The following is a 12178-nucleotide window of genomic DNA, read 5'->3' as shown; positions in this document are numbered from 1 at the left end:
GCAATGAAAATTGAACACAAGATCTTTGCTTGCTCTTATCCTATGCTTTAACCAAGCATGCTTCAGGTTGCTCTCATTATCCTATTGAATGTGGAAGAAAGTAGTTAGTTAGGAGGGGGGAGGGGGATCGTAAATCAATGCAGTTGCAATCAAAGGGTTTAAATCATAAAGTGGGGGATTGCACTTAGTTATTTGATAGGTTTAATATGTTCTGCATGGCATCGCTTATTCCTCTTTTTGAAGCAACATGGCCTTATATGGGTGGTGTTAAAAGCGAGCAAGTTTTTAATCTTTGGGGAAGAGTTAAAACAACTCAGAATCCTGTTAGGAGTTTTGTTAGTCTTGTGTGCAGTCTAGCCCTTTGGGTTGTAATAGCATGCTATCTTTACATGCATAAAAGGATCAACAGAATGCAAATCAGCTCACATGGCCCCTTCAATAGATTTTCAAATCCATGGACCCATTTAGCTGATAAATAACATTATACTAATTAGCTCATGTTTATTATTCCAATATTTAGTTTATTCAAAATTTATCAAACATTGCATGTAAAGAACGTCTAAGTCTTGACATGTATGTAAATAGAGATTTTTTTTAACCACATGGTTTCAATTAATCAAACAAGCTGATTTCATTTTTTCCGGTAACCTTATAATGTGTATTGAAGACATACCCTTTAGCAATGCAATGAGCCACCACCACAAGGAGGCGATCTGGCTACAATTGTAGATATTTCAAGGGAAGTAGAAAGAAAATTTTCACCTTAAAGAAAGCATCTCAAACGAGGCTTTTAATGAACATATAAGGGGGCCTGATTTATGCATTTAATAGTTGGTTTGAGGGTATTTTCTATATATAAATATGTATTTATCAACATAAAAGTTTGGTTAGACCCATGGCAGATCACTTGAAATGTCCCTGAAGGTTGATATTTTCACAGGAATCTCTTATGAAACTGGGTTGTGTCATGAATAGGGTCCAATAAAATGTTTATCTGTCCCCTTCTCTTTGGAAGAAAAAGAATTGTATGATGCAATAAAGGGACATAGGTTCACAATTAAAATATTCTTTGGAAATATAACTTACTAAGCTGCAAAGACAAACGTAACTGTGCATTTTCTAGTTCACTTTACTTACTAAGATGTCATTGCTTCTTTAGGGGCTACTACAGGTTTTGTTATGCAGAGTAGGATTTCTTAAAGTACTTCTTTTACCAGCTCTTACTAATGGAGATGAGAAAGTGATTGGTGGTCTTGCATGTTTCATGTCAGAAATTGGTCAGGCAGTAAGTATTTAAATTCTAGTTTGAGTATGAGCTTTCACTGTATTTATCCCTTTTGAGTTAGAATAAATATGTTTTTGAACTAAAAGGACAACCCAATGCAGAAGGCTCCCACTATTGTAGGGCTTGGGTACCTACCATTGTAGGGCTTGGGAACGGTCACAATAAATATGTTTTCGAACTCTCTAAAATTAAAAGTAGATGTTCCTGCACAAATCCCAACGATCACGTGTTCAGATTCTACATATTGATCATTGTGACTAGAAAGAAATTTTTTTGATGGAATATTCAAAGAAAATTTTGGATGGAATATTCAAGTTATGTACAATATATGTGTAGGTACATGGGTTCTACGACTTGCCACATCAGCACCACTAAAGGGATGGAGTCCACAACTATACTCACTCTGCTTGACTCAAGACTCATACCCTGATGCTACACAGTTTGCCTAGGTCGAGAGTAGGGCCTAGGGACACCCCAAGGTCGGTGCCTTGATTATGCGATGCTTGGGCGACCTATCACCCCACGTGGGATCACCAGGGACTTGTCTATTTATTGCTAGAGTTAGGGGATCGTCAAAGTTGCCCAATTCCCCACCCAGGTGATTTCATTTTGATTAGTCTTAGACATGAGAGAGAAGTTTCTTTGACCAAGTCATGGATGACATGAGAGAGAAGTTTCTTTCACCAGAGAAGTTTCATTTTGATTTCATTTCATTTTGTTCAGATTTCATCTTGCCTTTATGGTCCAACTCTTCTATAAAAAGTCTTCACCTCCATATAAGACACACCTCAAGGAAAGCTTTCTATACACTAGCATAGTTATCAGAATCTCGATCCGGATGGTAGGATGTTATGATTGAACGACCCCAATTGAACCAAATGATCTTGATTGCACTAACATCTTACATTTTGTAGGATATTAAAGTGATTACGATCTTAGTCTTAAAATTGCATAGAATCGCACTACAATCCTGATTTTACTACGATCCCGATCCTACCAAATTTTTTTCTTATTATTTATTTCTTATATATGTATGTATGTATAAATTTTTTGCATATAAACTCCTCCAAATGTCCAAGTCTTAACCATTGAACCAATGGTCACCCACTTTGTGCATTATGCCAAAAGTTAGGTTTGTACTCAATCTTTTCCCTCCTAAACACACATTAATGTGTACTAATTGGGTATTGTTTTTTTTTTTTACAAGATGCATTATATCAATTTGATCATTTTGCTTTAATGATTTTAAAATGATTTAACATACATTATCATTATCAATAAATTTTCACTTTATCTTGCATTGAAAATAGAATCTTACGGTTGAATTTTGTAATAAGGCAATAAGGTTGAATATTGAGAAATAATAGAGACATAAAAGAGAAAAGAAAGAACACAAAGGTTTAACGTGGTTTAGCCAATATTGGCCTACATCCATACACACAAAGCCCTAAGGGGCTACATTTTTCATTCACTCAACTTGATACTCTTGTTTACATGATACACCATGTATATAAAGTGAGAGATACAACCAAATCGCTTCAGTTAAGGAATTAAAATAAATCAAAGATGCAAAAGAATCATAATATGCACAAATCATGAGATCTCTATATATTCTGATATCTTCCATATCTTCTAATATCTTTGATAATATAATCTTATTTCCAACACTTACAATCCTTGATCTGATTCTACAATCTGGTCCACAAGTCTCTCCTAACGATCCCACATAGGATCCCAATTTTAACAACCTTGCACACTACAGAGCAGCTTCCATCTCCCTGGCATGTCCAAAGGCTCATCCTCCACTGCCACATTCTCTCTCTCTCTCTCTTTCCAAGGCTGCCTCAGCTGTCACCCTTTCCACCTTTGGGGGGTCTTGTGCCATCTTTGTGCCTACCATGATTCCTAGGGGGCCTACAATAGGCTCACATCACTTGTGACCATCTGCAATTTGCACTCTCATTTGTTACATACAAATATATAGAAACATAGAAAAGAAGGATGTCCATGACGTGTACATGTCGGTTGAACTAAATTTCATTGAAATTTATTTTTCCACTTAGATGGTGCTAGTACATGTTGTGCAGACTGCAGTACCCCCTTTGAATACTCCACTTCCATGAAAATTTCTTATTGTTGATTGAGTACCAGGTCTCCAATTGATTGACCAGCAATAATACATGTAGCTTCTCCCAATTCAACCAGGTCCCTCAAAAACTGTGCATCTTACATCTTATATGTTTTTTTGATATTTCTGTCTTGGGAAAACTTATTGTGTCATTGGTGATGATAAAACTTTTAGGACTTGGGAGAGGTTGAAATCAGTCTGACTCTTATTTCCATTCGCTTTTCGTTAGACACCATCTCTGATTGTAGAAGCAAGTCCTGAAGCACTTGCATTGGCAGATGCACTTCTGAGGTCAGATTCAGTTTTAACTTTTTTTCTGATACTAAACTGTACTTGAAGGGACATTGTGGGATAGGTATATGAGAAATGGTTACTCAGCATGCTTGACTATATGTGCCTAATGGTTCCTCTATTGTGCTTTAGCACTCTTCTTGAGTTGAAGTGTATATGAGGTATTACATGGAGTGATGGACATTAAGTTCTTTGAAAATCAAATTTTAGACAATGCATGTAAATTGTATACATCAACTCAAGTAATGGATAAAGACCGAAGGATGCTAAAGGGAGCACACATGAGCATGCTGTGATAAGTTAACTCATACTTTTGCATTTATGTCTCTTTTTTAGCATTTGAAGTCTAACAAGATTATAAGCTCCTCTTTTCAGTGAGTTTTGTATCAGATGTTTGTACTAATCTCCATCTGACATGTCAACTATGCTGGCAGTTGCGTAGCATATCCAAGTGAGGAATGGGAAATAGCAGACTCAACTTTGCAGTTCTGGTACCGCTTTCCATGCTCTATTCTTGTTATCTATTTTCTTTGCCGCTTGATTGTCTTTTTGGTTGTTCCTTGAAATATAAAGATTAGTAGCACTAGAATTTTTTGGCATTAAGTGAATCATATTTGAGTTGCTTCTGGCAAATGAATTGGTATTCACGTTTCTCGATCACATGGATGGTTTTGGGAACTAAAGGCTTACAAGTAACCACCCTAAAGGGCAGGCATGTGAGCACGGCATGCTTGTGTGCATTCATGGCATATTTTACTCAACTTTTTCATATGATTAGTGCGAGTTTTATACATCAGAATACTATTTACAGAAATCCTTTTTGCATTGCTGTAGCGATAATTATGGTTTCAATGTCCCATTGAAGATGGTTTCAATGGTGCCATTGAAGATGATCAATCTTGCTTTGCATGATTTCAATGCTTCATGTGGTTTCTATGTGGTATTTGTGATTATAAACTTTCTTAGTTGTGTTCCAAATTCAAATCATTATAACTGTAAGCTTGTTTTGTCTTCTTTCTTTCCCAGGTGTTGTCTTGCAACTATATTCTTGGCCTCGATGTGAACAGTGGCAAAAACAAGAAAATTGCTGAAGATATGTTTTTTTCTGTATTCTCAGCATTACTTGATGCCCTTCTATTGCGTGCTCAGGTATTTCATTATTCTTCCACTTGGTTTTCGGTATGAACACGTAGTCCATCTCCTTTCTGAGTAAACATCTGTTTCATTCTGCTGGGTTATTCTGGGCAAGATTGTACATTCTTGAAGCTGGAGGTCAATGTTCATAGTTTATCTAACTGTTCTACATGCTGTCATAATTGAATCGAGTAATTCAACTTATTAATTTGATTAGAGAATTATTCAATAATTTTGTACATTAACCTTAACCAGGGGCAAGGTCTCTGGTTGTGAAACATTTGAATATTAAAAGATGGGATGGAAAGAATGGTTAAAACCTAGAGTTTTGGCTGGAGTAGTGTTCATCCTCCGAAGAGTCTTCTTCTTCTTCTTCTTCATCATCCAATCATCTCAATGAGTTCAGACTCTCTCTCTCCATCCGGGTCTTGGTCTCTCTACATCTGCGTGTTTAGACACCTTTTTTTTTCCTTTTACTTTTCCTTTCAAATTTGAGCTAACCGCAGCATGTCTCATGCATGGAACTACAACCGACTCATGTGAGTCCTCTTTTGACATTTTGCTCACTGAAAACCATGCCCTACTTTAGGTCTTCCCAATTAAGATTTAAGCTAAGCATTTATACGGTCACAATGAGTCACGTATGGCCAAAATTCTTTCCATGAGTGGATCAAGCACAAGCATTTATTATAATTATCAAGCTGTGAATATTCAGCTTCCTGACCCACTCTGATACCATGCAAACGACCAACTGTTTGAAAAGCTTAGCTGATAGAGAGGCTTATCAATATAATTGATTGGTAGTTCTTTCTTTCCCAAAACCATCTCATTATCTTTCTAGGGACCTCACTATAAGGTTCTTATGGGTCAATATATGTTAGATGGTGCTCTTATTTTGTTTTTGTTTTGGTTTCATATTTTGTAAGGTTTCTATGGGTTAAAATATGGCAGATGGAATTCAGGTCCTCTCCATTACATCGTTGTAATAGTTAAAATAATAAAAGAAAGAAAATGAGAAGAACTGGAGAAGAAAATAAAATGCGGTTCTTGAGAGAGAAACCCAAAACTAGTTAGGTTCACTCCCATAAACCCATGTATTTATATTAAAATCATCTGAAGTATACAATTACCCTTTAGACTATAAAACAATAACACCTAACAGCAATGGAGAATCTTCATTACATCATCGAATGGTTGTTAAAAACCACAACAATTGTTGTAATGAATTTTTACAACCATTGGATGATGTAATGTGTGAGAATATTATGTTACTTACGTAAATATATTAGAGAGGAAATATTGATTGATGTGACCCAAAAAAGATAAAAAGATAAAAAGTGTGGACTTATTTAGTCTTCCCAAACAAGGCCTTATTCTTATTTCCTATTTTAGATTGGGTCTAGGATTGCTATATATATCGATTATACTCCTTGTATTACACACAATTGAAACCCTAGCAGCCATTAGTGAAGCTCTTCTGTTTCGTTGAGTTCTTTGATTTGAATCCATCGCGATCTTGGTTTGCCCTTGTCCCTCTCGATCGATCGACTCCATCAGGTTCGGTCTTTCTCGATTTGGTCTTTCTCCATCAGGTTTAATTAGATCTTTCCTTTATTGTTTAGAAATGTGATTTTGTGTGTGTAATATCTTGGAATTTCTACTTGTAAACTTTCCACTAGAATTCCTTGTATATCTAGAAAAATCATTTATTATGTATATCTTGCAATTTCAAGATACACACATAAAGGAAAGATCTAATTCACATTTGTTATCTATGTACTTCAATCATGCTGTGCCTTTTCTTCTTCTTCTTCTTCTTCTTATATTGATTGAAAGACCCATGTGGCAACTCGTGGGACTCTGGTATAAGTTCTTCAATAATGTACATATACTCCATCAAACAAAGAAATTAGAGACATAAATTTTTCACCTCTTAACAATTATTTATTTATTTATCAACAAAGGCCTATGTTGTTGGTTCTTTGTCCTAATAAAATAAATCTGACATCATGTATTATAGCATACTTAACATGCACATTCATATGATAAACACAGTGGCCTGAATATATAAAGCAAATTGAATTTGTACTCTAATTCATACATGGCACAGTGAGTTTTTTTTCCTTACAAATTTCATATGCATCTAATTATCTAATTCCTCTATTTATATTAAAATCATCTGAAGTATACAATTACCCTTTAGACTATAAAACAATAACACCTAACAGTAATGGAGAATCTTCATTACATCATCGAATGGTTGTTAAAAACCACAACAATTGTTGTAATGAATTTTTACAACCATTGGATGATGTAATGTGTGAGAATATTATGTTACTTACGTAAATATATTAGAGAGGAAATATTGATTGATGTTGTTGGTTCTTATTTCCTATTTTAGATTGGGTCTAGGATTGCTATATATATCGATTATACTCCTTGTATTACACACAATTGAAACCCTAGCAGCCATTAGTGAAGCTCTTCTGTTTCGTTGAGTTCTTTGATTTGAATCCATCGCGATCTTGGTTTGCCCTTGTCCCTCTCGATTGATCGACTCCATCAGGTTCGGTCTTTCTCGATTTGGTCTCTCTCCATCAGGTTTAATTAGATTTTTCCTTTATTGTTTAGAAATGTTAATGGGGATTCTTTTTATATCTTGTATACTACACACACTACACACATTGAATTATCCAATTAACTACAATCGATGTTTAATTAGATCTTTCCTTTATGTGTGTATCTTGAAATTCCAAGATATACATAATAAATGATTTTTCTAGATATACAAGGAATTCTAGTGGAAAAATATTTTATTTATTTATTTATCAACAAAGGCCTATGTTGTTGGTTCTTTGTCCTAATAAAATAAATCTGACATCATGTATTATAGCATACTTAACATGCACATTCATATGATAAACACAGTGGCCTGAATATATAAAGCAAATTGAATTTGTACTCTAATTCATACATGGCACAGTGAGTTTTTTTTCCTTACAAATTTCATATGCATCTAATTATCTAATTCCTCTATTTATATTAAAATCATCTGAAGTATGCAATTACCCTTTAGACTATAAAACAATAACACCTAACAGTAATGGAGAATCTTCATTACATCATCGAATGGTTGTTAAAAACCACAACAATTGTTGTAATGAATTTTTACAACCATTGGATGATGTAATGTGTGAGAATATTATGTTACTTACGTAAATATATTAGAGAGGAAATATTGATTGATGTTGTTGGTTCTTATTTCCTATTTTAGATTGGGTCTAGGATTGCTATATATATCGATTATACTCCTTGTATTACACACAATTGAAACCCTAGCAGCCATTAGTGAAGCTCTTCTGTTTCGTTGAGTTCTTTGATTTGAATCCATCGCGATCTTGGTTTGCCCTTGTCCCTCTCGATTGATCGACTCCATCAGGTTCGGTCTTTCTCGATTTGGTCTCTCTCCATCAGGTTTAATTAGATTTTTCCTTTATTGTTTAGAAATGTTAATGGGGATTCTTTTTATATCTTGTATACTACACACACTACACACATTGAATTATCCAATTAACTACAATCGATGTTTAATTAGATCTTTCCTTTATGTGTGTATCTTGAAATTCCAAGATATACATAATAAATGATTTTTCTAGATATACAAGGAATTCTAGTGGAAAAATATTTTATTTATTTATTTATCAACAAAGGCCTATGTTGTTGGTTCTTTGTCCTAATAAAATAAATCTGACATCATGTATTATAGCATACTTAACATGCACATTCATATGATAAACACAGTGGCCTGAATATATAAAGCAAATTGAATTTGTACTCTAATTCATACATGGCACAGTGAGTTTTTTTTCCTTACAAATTTCATATGCATCTAATTATCTAATTCCTCTATTTATATTAAAATCATCTGAAGTATACAATTACCCTTTAGACTATAAAACAATAACACCTAACAGTAATGGAGAATCTTCATTACATCATCGAATGGTTGTTAAAAACCACAACAATTGTTGTAATGAATTTTTACAACCATTGGATGATGTAATGTGTGAGAATATTATGTTACTTACGTAAATATATTAGAGAGGAAATATTGATTGATGTTGTTGGTTCTTATTTCCTATTTTAGATTGGGTCTAGGATTGCTATATATATCGATTATACTCCTTGTATTACACACAATTGAAACCCTAGCAGCCATTAGTGAAGCTCTTCTGTTTCGTTGAGTTCTTTGATTTGAATCCATCGCGATCTTGGTTTGCCCTTGTCCCTCTCGATTGATCGACTCCATCAGGTTCGGTCTTTCTCGATTTGGTCTCTCTCCATCAGGTTTAATTAGATTTTTCCTTTATTGTTTAGAAATGTTAATGGGGATTCTTTTTATATCTTGTATACTACACACACTACACACATTGAATTATCCAATTAACTACAATCGATGTTTAATTAGATCTTTCCTTTATGTGTGTATCTTGAAATTCCAAGATATACATAATAAATGATTTTTCTAGATATACAAGGAATTCTAGTGGAAAAATATTTTATTTATTTATTTATCAACAAAGGCCTATGTTGTTGGTTCTTTGTCCTAATAAAATAAATCTGACATCATGTATTATAGCATACTTAACATGTGTAACGCCCTCGAAATAATAACATTAAACCCATCAAATAAGACATGCGTTGACATATAAACAAAACCACCTTCTATTATTCATTAGCGTCTCATTACATAAGTATTACATGTTAACATCAAAACAAAATGCCCTACGGGCTTACAGCTTTCCAAGTTAACACTTGGTTACAACAAAGAGTACTAACTCGATACACATTAAGCCCTTGGCTTGAAGTTACATGTAATACATCAAAAGTAAAACAACAAAGCATGTCCGCCTCTAGCCTTCCAGCTATGTCCTTGGAGGTGGCATGCTTCCTGTACCTGAAAATGATGTTCCCATATAGGGTGAGCCACAGCCCAGTAGAAATACACTAAACCAACCATGGACAATGACTAAAACATTAGCAATTGATAGATGGCCAACACTGATACAATCACATAAATTTCATATTTATGTCTTACAACTTATGAGTCTAAGTTACCTTTCATTTTCCCTTTTTCAACAGATAAGCATGTCAGCTCTATCATCATTTCAACAGATATGTATAAAAACTATATCTCACATTCAGATAAGCATAAAAGCTATATTCATATTCTCAACAGATATGTATATCAACACTACCCACAGATAAGCATACAAGCTATATCCACATTCTACAACAGATATGTATATCAACAATATCCACAGATAAGCATACAAGCTGTATCCACACTTCACAAAGATAAGCATATGAGCTCTATCTTCACTTCTCTAGACAAGCATATGAGCTCTGTCTACGGAGTTCATCCCCTATCTCCTCCCAATACCTATCCGGTTTAGAGGTACATCCCCTATCTTCCCCTAAACCGCGGAGTACATCCCCTATCTCCTCCTCTACACATAACGTATACAAACACAAAGGTTCTATATACAATCACTCAATACATATAATTAATGTATTCAATCAACCGTCAAGTTCCATGACACATTTCATTGATTAGTTTCAGTTTACTTAATCATCAAGCATTGTCTACAACAATCACGACTATCCTCCACCGATAGCCCAAAGCAGTTATTTCTAAACAGAAAATAAATGCACAAATGGATATTCAATCAACATTTCATTCCTCATTCCTCACCAATTAATTATCCCAATTAATTAAACAATGTAATTAGGCCATTCTCCATAATTACCATTTCAACCCTTAGGTCCCATTTTCATCAATTCCATTTCTCCATGCCAAACATGCATCTAGGTTTATTATGAATAAAACCCCAACCTTTGTAAAATTACACAAAAGCCCCAAACTTTCATAAAATTACCCAACCAAGCCCAACATCTCAAAATACCAAAATTTAAAGACAAAACCCATAGAGAGGAGTAGGATATCCCTACCTCAAATTCGGAGCCCCAAAGGAGATGAAGACCAAAACCAAAATGCTCCAAACCTCGAAATTTTCAGATCAAAAGGAAGCTCTCGACGATCAACACAACTTTTGTGAAGACAAAAGGTGAGTAAACGATCCTTACTAGATCAAATCTAAGAGAGAAGGGCCGATTTAGAGTGAGAAGCTCTGAAAATGGCTTTTTGGAAAAGTAAGAGAGAGAAGAGAAAGCAAAAAGTGATTTGAAAAGGCACAAATTCGGGACTTTAACCCAGTCTCCCGCTCGAGCGTAAAACACCCCGCTCGAGCGGCCACTCACAGACTTACGCTCGAGCGGCCAACCTCCCGCTCGAGCGCAGAATGCACTCGCTCAGCACTTTTGCAGAACCAGACCTCCGCTCGAGCTCCCAACCCTACGCTCGAGCGTACAACGCTGCACAGGAAAATACTGAAAGGGTGTAATCTCCGCTCGAGCGCCAAAATCCCCGCTCGAGCGTACAGGCCAAAAATCTGGGCAACTAGTTTTGGTTTCTAAACTCAACCAACCTGTAACAAATCCGCCCCAACACATCCTATAACTCAAATATGAAGTAAAGAGGATGCAAACAAGATAATAGTCAACTACCAACATCTACAGACACAAGTCTGGATCACTATACAACAAGGGTAAACCCGGGATCGCTATAACCTCCCCCCCTTAAAGAATTTCGTCCCCGAAATTAAACACAAGTTTTCAAAAACAAGTTTTCCTCCATTTTAAACAATGTTACATTTTAACATTCAACAATTCGACCCATTACCGGTCATCCCATCCCTTAAACAAGAGACATATCACAATATGTAAACAACATATGTACTTTCAACATGCATCAACATTATGCACTATCCTTCCAATTTCAACAATATATTCAACAGGTATAATGTTACATTCAACTTCCATATGAGGCAAGTTCCAAAACATACTACCAATAATCAAAACATTCTCAATGTTTCACAACTTAAGACATATAAAAAAAACTCTTAAGTTCAACAAAATGTAAAATTCAAATACAAGATTACATATCAATAAACAAGTCCGGATATTTCTCACGGACTTCCAACTCACGTTCCCAAGTGGCTTCCTCCACTCCGTGATGTTTCCACAAGACTTTCACCAAAGGAATGCTCTTGCCACGCAGGACCTGGTCCCGCCTATCCAAGACCCGAACCGGTCTCTCCTCATACGAGGCATCCTCATCTACCTCTAAATCAGTCCAATCTAACACATGTGATGGATCTGGCTCGTACTTCCGAAGCATACTCACATGAAATACGTCATGCACCCCGGACAACTGCGGC

General features: G+C 35.4%; 1 protein-coding gene across 6 annotated transcripts in view; it reads left to right on the top strand.

The window, feature by feature from the left end:
• The first annotated feature begins 950 nt into the window (after positions 1–950).
• Positions 951–12178, top strand: part of LOC114277036 (uncharacterized) — a 44450-nt gene continuing 33222 nt past the window's right edge. Inside the window, exons 1-5 of one of the 6 annotated variants that reach the window (XM_082902889.1) lie at positions 951–1285; positions 1622–3490; positions 3643–3704; positions 4139–4195; positions 4731–4853. In XM_082902889.1, the coding sequence (XP_082759015.1) occupies positions 4163–4195; positions 4731–4853 (156 nt within the window). In that variant the 5' untranslated portion in view covers positions 951–1285; positions 1622–3490; positions 3643–3704; positions 4139–4162. Of the gene's footprint in view, positions 1286–1621; positions 3705–4138; positions 4196–4730; positions 4854–12178 lie in introns of those variants that run through there. The other 5 variants (XM_082902885.1, XM_082902882.1, XM_082902891.1 and 2 more) reach the window with 5 other exon arrangements.

Source organism: Camellia sinensis, chromosome 1 (genome assembly GCF_055761805.1).
Source record: "Camellia sinensis isolate YWXY chromosome 1, ASM5576180v1, whole genome shotgun sequence".
NCBI classification, from domain to species: Eukaryota; Viridiplantae; Streptophyta; class Magnoliopsida; order Ericales; family Theaceae; genus Camellia; species Camellia sinensis.
This window is presented reverse-complemented; position numbering and strand designations above follow the sequence as displayed.